This window comes from Abrus precatorius, unplaced genomic scaffold (assembly GCF_003935025.1).
Source record: "Abrus precatorius isolate BTA unplaced genomic scaffold, Abrus_2018 Scaffold4, whole genome shotgun sequence".
Lineage (NCBI taxonomy): Eukaryota > Viridiplantae > Streptophyta > Magnoliopsida > Fabales > Fabaceae > Abrus > Abrus precatorius.
Window position 1 is genome coordinate 1,806,377 of NW_020874384.1, and position 14,367 is coordinate 1,820,743.

A 14,367-nucleotide genomic window follows, 5' to 3' on the forward strand; every position below is an offset into this window, starting at 1 on the left:
TTTCAAGCCACAAGAGTGGTTTCTTGATAAATGTCATTGGTGAAAACAAAACTGCAGATCCACCACTAACAAGAGATGTAAAAATTCCACCAATAAGCCCCATGTCATGATACTGGGGAAGCCAGCTTACTAGCATTGTCCTTGAGGTGCTCTTGTATCTTCTTCGCATCAACTTCACATTGTGAATTAGCCCACCATGAGTAATCATGACTCCTTTAGCATCACTAGTTGAACCTGAGGTAAATTGCAAGAAACATAAATCATCTGGCTCAGGTTCACATTGTTTGTCAAGAGGTTCCAAAACCGTACTTTTGGAGTTCTTGACCCATGTATCAGTGTGCAACCATGGAACATTAGGCCACCTAGCTGAAGATTTCCCCTTTTTTCCTGTTAATGAAATTAAATTCTTCAATGATCCTGCGCGGACCGCTGAGTGATAAGCTACTGTTGACAAAATTGCCACAATCCTACATGACTTGGCAATGTTTTCAACTTTCATCAGTGCTTGCCCACTTCTTTGCATGGGATCTGGGGGAAGAATGGGAACTGGTATGACTTTAGCTGTTAGGCATCCAAAGAAGGCATCAATAAAATCCAAACCTGGGACATAGACCAGGAGAATCTTGTCACCAGGCTTGATGACTGGCTTTTGGCTTGTTAAGAGCTTATGAGCTATGCAAGAAGAATTGAATTGTAGCTCTCCATAGGTCCTTTGGCCTACCGGCGTCCCTTCTTCATTAATCCAAGTATAAAGAGTTCTGTTTTGAGTAATTGGATGAGTACCCCAGTACTTTAAATAGCTACTCAAAGTAGGCAAATCAGGAAATTGCACTTTTGGGAATTCACTTAATTCTTTAGGATTCTTTTTGTGGCACTCAGTTTGCAAGGGAAACAACATCTGCATAAGACATGCTTCTGTTAAGTGTAGGTCTATCGGAAAACATGACTATCTAAAACCAACAGAAGCTAGACTTTTCCAATCTTTGATTTGTCAAAATATATATAAGTAAATAAATTACCTTAGTGTAAGGAAATGATGGCAAATCATTTTTATTTGCAAAGTTCTTGCAGATTAGAGCCATGGCATAAGATGAATTTCTCTCTGTAAGCTCAAATGCCATGAGCCCACCTACATAATAAGTATTCCTTGAACCTTGAAGCTTTGATTCCAACTTTTCATAGAACCCATCTTTCATATCTATATTAAATCTTCAGAATTTAGAATTCTTGCTTCACAAGGAATAATGGAAAATTAAAAAAAAAAATACCTTGGCTGCGAACATGAGGAAAATACTTAAAGCGGCGTTGAAGAATGACATTCTCAACTTCTCCCCCCATGGATTCTACTGTCTTGATCACAAGCTCTGTGACAGTTGGTCCCTTAATATCAAAAGAATTGCCATAGGACCAGAATAAGAATATGTTGGTGTCAGCATAAAATTTCTGCATTGCAACTGGATTTCCAATAGTGCTGGGATCTTCCATATATTCACGAAAATAGTAAAATCCAACAGGCAAATGTTCCAGCCCTTCAATCTTTAAAACAGTGGTGTAGTAGTCATTTGTCTCAACTTTGCTGAATAAATCCTTTTCAAGGTCACTTGCATCCATTACTTCTGTTTCACACTCTGTCAAAAGATTTGTTTAATCAGGTTTCAAGCAGGAGAAAGAAACAAAGCCTTAAATAAAAATGTAGTAAGAAGCATACCCATGCTAGTTGAAGGCAATGATCTATAAGTTCTTCCATATTTTAATGGAAATGAACCTGAGATTATGATCTTATCAAATTCCAAAGTTTCAACTTCATTTAAGCTCTTGACATTAACAGTGACTCCATTGGAGTCCCTCTTGATTGCCAGTACTTCAGTATTACAGCGAAGTTTCAAAGGAAGTGATTCAGCAATCTTCTGCCAAATACTAGTATATCCATCTTTAAATCGTCGAATTTTTCCAGCCATGGACGTTCTAGTAAATTCATGCAGGTAGGCATAAGGCATATCTTGAGGAAATCCATATCCTGAAGCAGTGTAACCATAAGACACAGATTTAGGAACAGATTTGAGTCCATGATGCTCAAGATATTCTGGAGTTAAGTCTGAAGCAATGTCACTGACAGCGTGGACTCCAATACGACCACAATTCTTCACCTTTTCCTGCCAATAGCACAAGGAGAACCAACAATATTCAAATTTCAAGTCATAGAACTATGCAATAACCTTTAGGTGTCTATAACAGACTTATAGTAGAGAGTAGGGACTAACTTGGATTTCCAATGTAAGTGACATAACAGATACATAGTCGTCAGCAACTTTAATATCTTGATATTCTCCAGAGTAAGGATCAATAAGAGCAAGCTTGTGGGAATCCAATTCCTCTAGTGCAGAACCTGTCTCTTTTGCCAAGTGAAAGATTACTGGAGCACTGCTTGCTGCAAGAACTTGCCCACCCAGATCATAAACTTTTCCTGTATAAACATTATTTACATGTTACAATATTTTGTCCCTTGAATCAGTTAATTGAGCGCATTCACAACAAAATACCTTCAATTTCTACCGATTCACACATGCCACCAACCGTGTGATGTTTCTCCAAAACTGTGACATTCTTATAACCAAGCCTGGCTAGTGCATAAGCTGCTGATAAGCCACTTGGACCCGCACCCACTATTCCAATTCTGGTGTTTTCTGGCAAGGAAGGATGTAGCTTGGAGAACTGATCCTCTATTGATCTTTCTGGATCCATTTTTTATGAATTTGAAACGAGAAATCTATGAACCTGTTGAGATCAATTTACAAAATCACTCCAACTGCCTTCAACTTTATATTACAACTAACCGCTTTTTAGGCTTTCTTGTACGAAACAAAAGTGTAATTATGACATAGCATGCACATGATTAGAATGATTTAACATGAAGTGAGGGATATATTATAGATAACATAAAAAAAAAACTCTCAAAATTATTCATCACACACGGTATCCTCTAACTAACTAGAATAGTCATTGAGCATGAAGTTTTAGTTGAGCATATTTGCATGCTGTTGTCTTTGATAAAAGATTAAACTAAACGGTTAAGAAACACAACCAAATACAATAGAAGTTTTCACGAGAAGTTATAAAATATTACACACCAAAAATGATAATAAAAAAAACTATACCAGGTGTTTCATACATTATGGGGTGTTGTTAACTAAACCGGAAAAGGAAAACTTTTGCTAGTCTTTTTCACTGATCATTTTACATCAAGAAAATATACAAAAACTTTTGCGAGTCTATGTTATAATGTTAACATGCCTCAAAAGTGTAAAGTATGCAGTTTATTTTCAATCTTGCATGAAAAAATAAACTAAAGACAATTCATGAAACTAAGTCAAATCCACACACATTAATTTGATGGGTGCAAAACTATCAGAACTACCCTTGTTCACTGCATGCAACTTAAACATTTTACTTTTGATAGTTTTTTCATTGTGTGTTTTACATAAAGGATCAAAGTTATGCTAAAGTAAGGCATGCATATGGCCATGATATATGAAAGCAGAAAAAACTTAACAAACAAGTCAAGTTACCTGAGTGACCATGCAACACGTTTAGTTGTTCCAAGTGGATGCCAAATGACGAGTAAGAGAAGTGCAAAAGTGTAAGAGAGTGAAGAGTACGTGGCTCTAGTTTCACACACTGAATTGGAAGCTGCTGAGCTCATTGTTGTGAAGTGTTAATATATAAACAAGGGTCAAAGCTTTCAAACTCCAAATAATAGGGACAAGTAGAGATGGTATTGTTCATCCGGCTTCGATAAGTCCCAGAAATATAATCACTTTCTGTCTAAAATAATGCAACATAGGATAAGGAAATATTCCCTTTAGATTCTTGAGCATCATGCATGCTAATAGTAACACATTTGAAGAATCCGTCTGCATGATGACAATTTGAGCTTACTTATCCATGTAATAGCGTTTTGAACTATCGGAATTATGATGGGTTCACTAACAGACACATGAAAAATTACATTCATAATTGTTCATGTAATGTAACATATATAAAATAATAACAGTTGTTGAACTGGGATTATGCTTTAAAAGATACGAATCTCCGCAGATTAAAGCTTGTCTTGAGTGCTTTAGTCTGTTCATAGCGGAAGTATCAATGACTGTTGTGAGTGTGACCCTTTTTTATTTTATTTCCTCCTTTTATAACACGGTGTGGTGAAAAATTGATCCATCACCACCATTGCCAATGTTATAAGTTTAACTTAATAATCTGTTTTACAGCATCGAAATGAATATTTTTTTTGTAGGATTAACTCCTAGTAAAAGTTATTAAATTCCACTGAAATGCTCCAAACACTTGCAGGCTATAAATTTTGAGTAATGTTTTTTGCAATAATTTGAGAAGGTTCGTTGTTTCTTCAGTTCTTATAACATATTTTTGAGATAAATGTAAACAAAACAAAGTAAAAAATAGAGACAAAAATATATAATATTACATACTAATAATAATAAAACTCATAAATTATAGTATAATTCTGGAGATTATTTGTAAGCCAATTTCTAACTTGAGAATGAGTTTTTTTGTTGTTGTAGACGTTATAAGGTAACACTATACTATGCCATCTATTAACGAGTCAAATTACGGGTTTCCCATTTTAAAATTTTTTTCTTTTAAATTTATGCAAAGAAAATGCACCTTGTTTAAAAGATGAGAAACTAACGTTAATAATACATTGTTTATCTCACTTTTTCAAATACCCTACTTATCATCAACTAAAATTTATTAAATCTCACAAAATAATGTGAATTTTTATCTCTTCTTAATTAGCATAACTTATAATTTTGTAATTTTCAGGATTTCATAGCACTCCTATTACAGAGATTAATTCAGAGCCCTACTTTTATACGTTGCAGTATATATATAACACTGGAGGTCTGTAAATAGAATAAAATTCCCCATTGTCCTGCAAAAAATAAAAATAAATTGTAGGCACTGAAAATGGATAGATTGGAAGGAATTTGGATGATAAGGCAATTTTATTTATTGGCATGCTATCGTAGAGTTTTTTGCTATAAAGGTGATCTGACTCTTTTGTTTCAATTCGATATGACAATGAAAATGACTTTCCAAAACGCTGGCGAAAGCTTGTTAGGAGATCACATAATATACGAAGATTATTGTGGTAGGGTCCCAAAATTTGAGCAGATCATTGTTAACTTGTCGGATTCATGTAATATTTGCACAGAAAATTTTAAATTTTTTAAAAATATAAAATAAATAACGAGAGAATATTTAAAGCTGAGAATTTGACAGACGTTATAAATAAATAATATAAAAAATGAAGGATTTTTAAATTTTTTGAAGACAAGTGATTTGAAATTCTTTCAATTTGATATTAAGATTATTTAACTAAAATTTTATATTATTTTAAAAATATAATGGATGTCATACACTAGGAGACGGTTAAATATAAAAGAAGAATGAAACTTAGTACTAACAAAGATTCGTTAATAATAGAATGCAAATGAGCATAAGTTCAACATCATGATTATTCCCACTCTATGCGTGGTTGGAAACACCTTGAAAAATATATCCAATACAGAAGTTACAACCGGAAACATTAAAATAACGGTGAATTCATGAGCATTTAAATGAAATCCAAATAGGCTATGAATCATCCATGATCCATGCTTACAACATGGTGTCTGATCTAGCAGGCAACCTCCTAAAGAAGTTGAGTGGCACTGAAGGAAGTTTCTGGCGGAATCTGGGGTGCCTTAGCACATAGAAGCCAATGAGAAGGGACACAACCTGAAAGGGAGTAACATAGAGAACTATAGCTGCAAAGAAGCAGAATGTAACAAAGAGTGTTGTAGCCCTTGGATCTCTCCAGCTTAGAAGACTTTGGAACCTTTCTCCTTGGGTAGCAAAGTCACCTACAACAGTTTGTACTCTCCCTGCAATACTTCTTAAACGATCATATCTCATCCTAACAATATCTGATGACTTGGAAGTTGGGAATGAATCAAACTCTTCATCCAATTCATCAGGATGAGAAGCATCAGCATGAGAAAGTCTAGTGTCCATATATGGAGGGTGCCTTGGCCTCCATCTGAAGTTCCAAATTCCAATCAAAAACATGTACAAGAAGATTGTGGGAAGTATTAGCTCAGGGTAAAGTGCCAATATTATGAAAAGAATGTGAATTAGTATGGTGGTGATTGGGTTTTTCCAGTTGCATATCTGATCAAACCACCTCCCAAAGGCTATCAAACCACCAAGAACTTTCATTATTCTGAAGAAATTAGCTTTGCTCCTTCTCATACTCCACATGTGTGAATCCACATCAAGCATGTATTCCACAACCTCTTTCCTCAGTGGTGGCTCAGCCCTGCTCAACCTCATTGATACAATCTGCATAGCCTGATGCCTCAGACTATCTAGCTGAATCACAGATAGAGGATGGATGTAGTGCATCTTTGGCAACAACGGTTGGGAATACATGTACAACATATTGATAAAAGATGATCTTGTGAACCTCACTGCCAATTGCACTTCTCCAGTTTTCTTCACGCCTGAAGTATGCAGTGCTAAAAGAGGATATGAATGTGTGTAAACCTTATCAGCTTCAAGAGTGGATAGCCTAATTCTCACCTTCCCTATCCTAGAATCCTTTGATCCACCTGTTTTGTCTCCTCCTTGTAAATGACCATTATCAAAGACCCCAACTGTAATAACAGTACATGGATCAAACACTTCCCAAGTGTACTGTTCATTCCATTTTGGAGTAAAGCTATCTACAATGGTCCTAGTACGGATCCATTTTTGCCCATATTTGGCTACACAATAAGCATCTGTTGTTCCTCTACCATCTCTTGTCTTCATTGGGATCAACCCTTGTGCACTTATAATTCCCACTTCTAGAATTCCAATGCTGGGCTTCCATAATTGTTTAGCTGTTGGCCTAAGATCACTACTGTAATGAGTTGACTCATCCAAAACATGGTACCCACCATCCAAACACACCCTCAAATGTATCCTGCTTGCAAATTTGGATTCCTTCTTCTCCCCTTCCACAACCACGTGCTTCTCAAGATTAAACCACCTAGTGTTCACAAGCTTATGGTCCAACCTCCTTTGCACAATCTGTAAAGGGATCATGCACCTTCCCAAGACTTCATCTTTGTTTGGTCCAACCCTGTCTTCAACAGACAAAACTAAGGGTTCCTCAAATGGCTCAGCAGCAACAAACATCAAGTCCTCATTCCACATAGGATTTATGGTTTTACTTTGCGACACTCTAGTTCTTAAAAACTGATTCCCAAGACTAACCTTCACAAAAACTTCAGGATACCTTGTTTTATCACTTGGCATCAAGTCCTGGGCTTCAATTACATTGACCCTTAGATACCAAAGCTTAGGAGAAAGGTACACTTTTGATCTAATGTTTGCAACCCCTTCAGAACCAACCAGTGCTGCATCAGAATGCCAAGAATCAGGAAATGCCTCATCTGCTTGAGTTCCCATCCAAACTGCCAACATCAACTCTCCCTTGACCTTTTCACCTTTGCGATCTTCAAGCCTATACCATTGTGGAGCCAAAGGGCTATCTGGGGGAACACGTTTTGGGATCTCATTGAGATCAAACCACACCCTCCCCACAAAATCATCAGCAATAACATCCTTATCCTTAACAACTACCTCCAAAACTGAAGCTTGAATCCTATCTTTGGAGAAGGCAAATACCTGATTCCACTCAGGATTGGACTTCTTCTCAAAATGCTTTGTGAGTCCCTTGTAGTTTCCAAGCTTCACTTCAACATATGGATCAAGACTACCAGTGACATCTTTTGCAGGTAAATCCTTGGCTTTCACCACACGAACATAGAGGTAGTGCATTTGTTCAACCAGATCATAGGTGGAAGATAGCTTGTCCCGTATGACTGAAGCTGCCCCTATGTTGGGTGAGGTCTCCTTCAGGGCAAAGTCATGGGAATGTGGAACTTGTGCCTTCTGCATTTTCTTCTGTTCACAACAATTAACTGCATCAAAAGGGAAACATGGAAATAATGAATCATTTATTACATAAAAACAAAAAATCAGAACACAAGTAAATAGTAGCACGATCAAACAAAACTTGAATCAAAGGAAAAATAAAGAAACAAATGGTCATTCTTCACCTGCTTCAACTACCACTATGAGTCACAGAGACTGAGTTTGAACAACCACTCTAACCAAATTTTCAAAATCAAAATGCACGAAATGAACCAACAAGTGCCAACTGTGTTATTCTTCCTTCCTCAAGGTGCAAGCAGCAGCATTGAAGTTTGCGGCTTAGCTATGCATAGAAAATCAAAATGTTACATTGAAGGTAACATAATATATGACGTCAGGTGCATGTGCATATAGATACATACAAAATCATTATGAAAAATATTAATTAAAGAATTAAAAATTATGATATTTAATTAAATAGTAAATAATATACTTTTTAATAGACTGTTTAATTATGAATTGACATGTAAGAGAAAAGAGCATGAGATTAGTGGAAAACTGATTCTATGTAATGTTTGCTCACCCACGCAATGCACCTAGATCAGCTACTACGTTCTTTTATTATTTTTAAAACTTTATAAGACATGAATCAGAAGCGCACGTGCCAAGATTTTGGTCGGTTCTGGCTTTTCTGTGGAGATAACTAGCGCCAATTATTAAATTTTTATTATTTACAATTAACTTTTTAAAAACTTTTATGCTATCTATTATAAAATTTTAAAAATATTAATCTTAATTTTTAGGATAAGCAATTAATAATATAAAATTTAATTAAAAAATATTCATTATACTTTAATAGTTTTAATATAATAAATATCTAATATTTTCATAAAATTTTTCTATTTATAAATATTTTAAATTTATTCCACTTAACAAAATTCATAAAATTTTAATACGGATTTCTTGAAATAATTAGCAAGATTATGAATATTTTTTTATTTAAATTACAAGACAATTTTGTTCGAGTCAGATAATAAGTTTTTTATTATTAAATTAGAGATTAAGTTAAGTTTAAACAATTCTTATTAATTAATTATGTGTTTAATGATAAATTATGAATATATATAAATTCTTATAAAATGCACGGATAGGTATTAAGATGATTGTTTGAAGATATATTTTTAAAAGTGAATATAAAAAAAATATTATAATATTTCATTGTTTTTGTTGGATATGAAAATAGGTGAAGTAAAAGAAAAGTAACATGTGATGAGTGTTTGTATCTGTGCTCAACAAATGTGGAGTGTGATCCAGCTGGAGCAATGCAAGTAAAAGGACAAAATAGTAACAAAAAACAAATGCAATAAAGTGTTGTTCGTTTCTATTGCTTTGCTTTGGATTGCATATTCCAAATGATACTGTGCGTAGCCTGCAACTTCGTCTTTATGCAGTTCGCACTTCGCACTTCGCAGATATCAGGGCATTTTAGTTTCTATTTTTTTAACTTTTGTTTAAATATTTAAAGTTTTAAATATTACATTAAAAAAATTCATTATATTAATTATAAAATATAATAAACTTTTAAATTTAAAATTTTAAATTAATACTTTTTTTAGTTTTAATCACTTGCACTTCCTGCATCGAGTGCCACGAGAGGTGATAATATGATCAGCTCTTACCCAAGTTTGGTTTGTTAAAAGAATTATTTAAATTAATTCATGTAAATAAAATTAGATAAATTTCATATTTGAGTTTGGTTTATTTTTAAAAATATAAATTTAGTTTTTTTTTTAATTTATTGTTTTTATGATGAAATTAATTCTCTTTTTCTTTATAACATGTCAAATCTTCCTTTAATCAACTTTCATTGTGACGGTGTTATATTTCATTGAAATTTAGATTATTTTTTAAAAAAAAATTCATCAAAATTCTAATATTTAACAGTAGAATTTAAGTTCATTATAGTTGAAGAATATATTTGATGCGAAACGAAAAAAAAAAATTTGAGGGATTAAATTCAACTAAAAAATTTAAAAATTACTTGTTAAATTAAAAAATTATTATTTTAAATTTTATTTATTTAAAGATTTAATTCCATATTTTAATATTTTTTAATTATTATATTTTCATTTTTTTAATGTTGGTATGTAATATATAATATTTTAATCAATGAAAATTGAGCAAAATAATTCTTTATGCAAGATAAGGATTAAAACATTTTGGCCAATATAAAACATAAAAATTAGAATAAATAAATGAAAATTATAGTAACTCATATTTAGGGACAACATAAAATCCTTTGTTTTTTGTTCAGACAATCTTATGCTTTGTAAGATCTACAATAAACCCAGTCTCTTGGTCCTCCTAAGAAGTACGCCATGTTTTTATAATATTTTTTAGATAATTATATAAAAAATATTATTTATATTATAATTATTTTATAAATTAATTAACGTATCATGTTATTTAATAATAAGAGTGTGTACAGGTTTGGGTTGACTTAAGAATCTAATGTGCAAATCAATCTAAACTTGCTAACAACGTTAAACGACATTTGGATTAAGGGGCTTCGTTATTGTACCATAAATATAAAACGACATTTTAAAAATTAAAAAATATTTGTATATTTTTAACAACTGCTAACTCTAACCGTCTAACCATCTATTATGTATATTTAATATAATATATTTTTTTAAATTTTTAAAGTACCATAAAAATTACTTAAATTAATATTTTTTAAAACATAAATACAAAATATTTTATGATATAATGAGAAATTATTTCATGGTATGGGACAACGTAATGTGAACACTCAAATTTAGATACATATAAAAAATCATACGTTTGAATTATTTATTATAAAATATTGTCAGGTTCAACAGTTGAAGCCCACGTTTTTTTAACGATAAAACTTGAATGTCGTATACTGAGATGGTACCAAAGCCTAATGTTAGCGTAGCTAAGAAAAGACCAGTGACTGATTGCAACAGCTAGAAATTGACTTATTCCATTAATAATATATTTTTAAAAACAAAACTTTTCATGTTTATCACCTTACTAAATGTATCTGATGTGCGTAATAAAAAAAATTGTAAACAAAATTAAGATATTTAGAGAGAGTTTGTTTTTCTTTTTAAAAATAATTTTCTATTTTTAAAAATAAAATACAATATAAATTTTAGACATACCCTTATTTATTCTTTTTTAATAATGTAAAATTTTAGAGATGAAGAAATGATGTTTCAAAGTTAAATAAGTTATTAAATTTAAGTAGCATCTAAAATGATTTTTTGTTTTAAAAACAGTTTTAAAAATAAAATATAATACACAAAAATTTTATATTTTATTTTAATTTTAAAAACAGAAAAATATTTTTAAATCAGATATAAAACATGTTCTAAGTTTTTTTCTTTCTCTCACTTATGAATTGTTTTCCTTTTCTTCTTTGGTATATTACATATGCTATACGATGACTTGGATCTAAGTCTCTAATTAATTAGTTTTCTCTCTTTTTTCATTATATATATAAAGACAACTTTTTTTTTGTTATAATAAAGACAACTTTTTTATATATTAAAGACAAATTTTTTAAATAAACTAATCTTTTAAATATTATAATTTTAATGAATTTTTATTTAGATTTATTAAATTTAGAATTTGGACACATCATATATCAATACAGATAATCTATCTTGAGTTTAATTAATAAGATCTTCATAATTTTAATTTAATTTCAAAGTATTACTTTTTAAATTAGTCCCATTTAATACAATAAAATACTCAAAATTAATAATAAAAATATTTACTATTATCTTTAATCCGTATCCAATATGGCAACATATATAATGTAATATTTTAACACACTGTAAATGACAAATAAGCTATTGAAACAATTAATCTAAATTTTTTTATTTGATTGGGTTTTTTTTTTTTACTAAATATCTTAGAAAATAAAAATAAGGAATTATGTTTCTTGAAAAAACTTTTCCAAAGATGCTTTAAATACTTTATTTGTATATTCTCTAAAGTTTGTCATAAACTTATTTATATTGTAGGATATAAATATTATAATTTTTATTTTAATACATTTAATATTAAATAATATATATCTTTACCAATAAATTGAATAATAAAATATCCAAACCGGGGTCCTTTCAATAATTATTTATAAAATAATTCTTATACCCAAACTAATACTTGTTTATTATTTTTAAAATTTATAGATATTTTAACAGCATCATCACCTAATCGATGCCATTATCTTTTCTATTCTGTTCACTTATTTCTTTAATTTTTTTCATATTAGTTGGGTAAATTTTTTTTCTTAATAAATAATTTTAATGAATATTTTCATTCATTAATTAAATTTTCACTAACAATAAATGAGTTAATGAAACAAAAATCTATTTCAGCATATCTAAATGTGAGGCACGGATGTGATATATAAAACTCAAATAAATGACGGTTGGTCCACTTTCCTACGTTGGCCTTATTTGCAACCATTTTCGGCCTTAGATTTTAGGATAGGATTCCTCTCCCAGCGATAATAGCACTCCTGAATAAAAAAAATAAACAAATTATTGACCAAAATAAAAAATAAAATATTTATAAAAATTTAAAAATAAATAATGAGAAGAAAAATAATATTTATAGATCATAAGTTAGTTAAGAGTATAAAAGTTAATTGAATTAGAGTTATTTAATACAATTACTTGTACAATTTGTTGAAACATATTATAGAAAATGAAAATTAAGGTTAGTTTATACAAGTGAAAATTATTAAAAATGTTAAGATTAAAATTTAAATAAAATTTTAATACTTAGATTTGAAAAAATTAATTTTTTTTAGGTAAAAGTTTAGATAAATACTTGTAGAAAAAAAATAAAGATGTAAAATGAATTAGATTTATTTTATAAATTAAAATTATGCATGCATGTAAAATTTAAAAAACTAAAGAACAGAATTTAAGAAAATAAAGAACTACAAATTAATTTCAATTTATTATAAAAGTTTAATATATTTATTTTTATAAATATTTATTAAAAAATATTCAAACTAAACTTTAAAATAAATTTTTATAAGTTAAATTTAAGAAATTATAAATTTTTATAAAAAATAAACTCTATTAATTTATTAAAATTTTTAAATAAATTATAAACTTACGCTATCAAATACACTAGAAGCTGAGTCATTTCCAACTCTAATGGATACCAAATAAACAAACGCAGATGAAAATGATCGCACATTCTCTCCAATATCATTTTATATTCATTAATTTTATTTTTATTCTAAATTTTTACAATACTATTTTACATTTTTAATGTCACATATTTTCAAGTAATTATCTTTTTTATTATGTTTTCATATGAAAATAACATTATTCTTCCATATTTAAGTAGCGTTCAAGATGAACTTTTTAGATTTTAAATATTGCCTTAAAATAAAATTAAAAAAAAACACTAAATTTAAGTTTAAATTTCATCAATGATCCTATACTTTTTTTTTTAAACTTTACCTTTAAATTCAAATTTAGGTAATGTGCTTTTGAATTTTAAAATTTAAAATAAAGATGGAAAAGGAGAAATAGAAAAAAAAAATACTATTTAAACTAATTTTTATAGTGGTCTCATTTTAAAATTTTCCTTTATTAAAAAAGGTATCAAAATAGTTTTATTTTCTTAAAAATCTATTATAACCAAATTCTTATTTAATAGATCAAAAGCAAGCTTCCAATAAATTTTTAAAAACTCTACCTTAGAATTCATCTCGTGTGAGGAGAAAGGGGAGAAAAAAAATGTGTATACATATTTTCTAAATACTTACTCTTACCTTTATCTCCAACTTAATTGTTGATAGGAGTATAACTGTTTATTAAAAAAAATCACTTAATTTCTTTTACTTTTTTCTCATACCAAATAAGCCTAAAACCTCCTTTTTACCGTCTTTTTTTTTTTTATCAACATTAACCAAACAAAGTATAAAAAATTCCTAAATTAATTTTGTATTTATGTTACAACTTTTGGCAAAGAAGTTTAAACTTTTGACTCCATGCAAACATTTAAATCTTTTACTACTAGTCTAGCTCTAGTAGTTTTATATCGGGTTTTTAATAAACATAAAAAAAATGAAATTTTATCAAAAATTAATAAAATAAAAGAACACTAACTTTTCACACATAAAATTCATCTAAAATCTGGCCAATTTAAAACATATTTTAAAAGAGAAACGGCAATTATACAATAACATTGTATAATTGTTTTTTACAAACTAGAAAATGATAAAACATAAAAAAGAAAATTGTTACAATAAAATTTTGTATAACTCTATTCGAGATGAGGAACAACCCCACCTGTCTAATCAATTGGGTTGAGCAACACAATCAG

The 14,367-nt window shown here is 29.8% G+C and overlaps 1 protein-coding gene across 1 annotated transcript; it reads right to left on the bottom strand.

Annotated features, from left to right (window-relative positions):
* Nucleotides 1-5,679: 5,679 nt before the first annotated feature.
* LOC113865703 (FT-interacting protein 7) lies at nucleotides 5,680-8,007 on the bottom strand. Its single transcript, XM_027500426.1, has one exon. The coding sequence runs from the start codon at nucleotides 8,005-8,007 to the stop codon at nucleotides 5,680-5,682; it is 2,328 nt and encodes a 775-aa protein (XP_027356227.1).
* Between the last annotated feature and the right edge of the window lie 6,360 nt (nucleotides 8,008-14,367).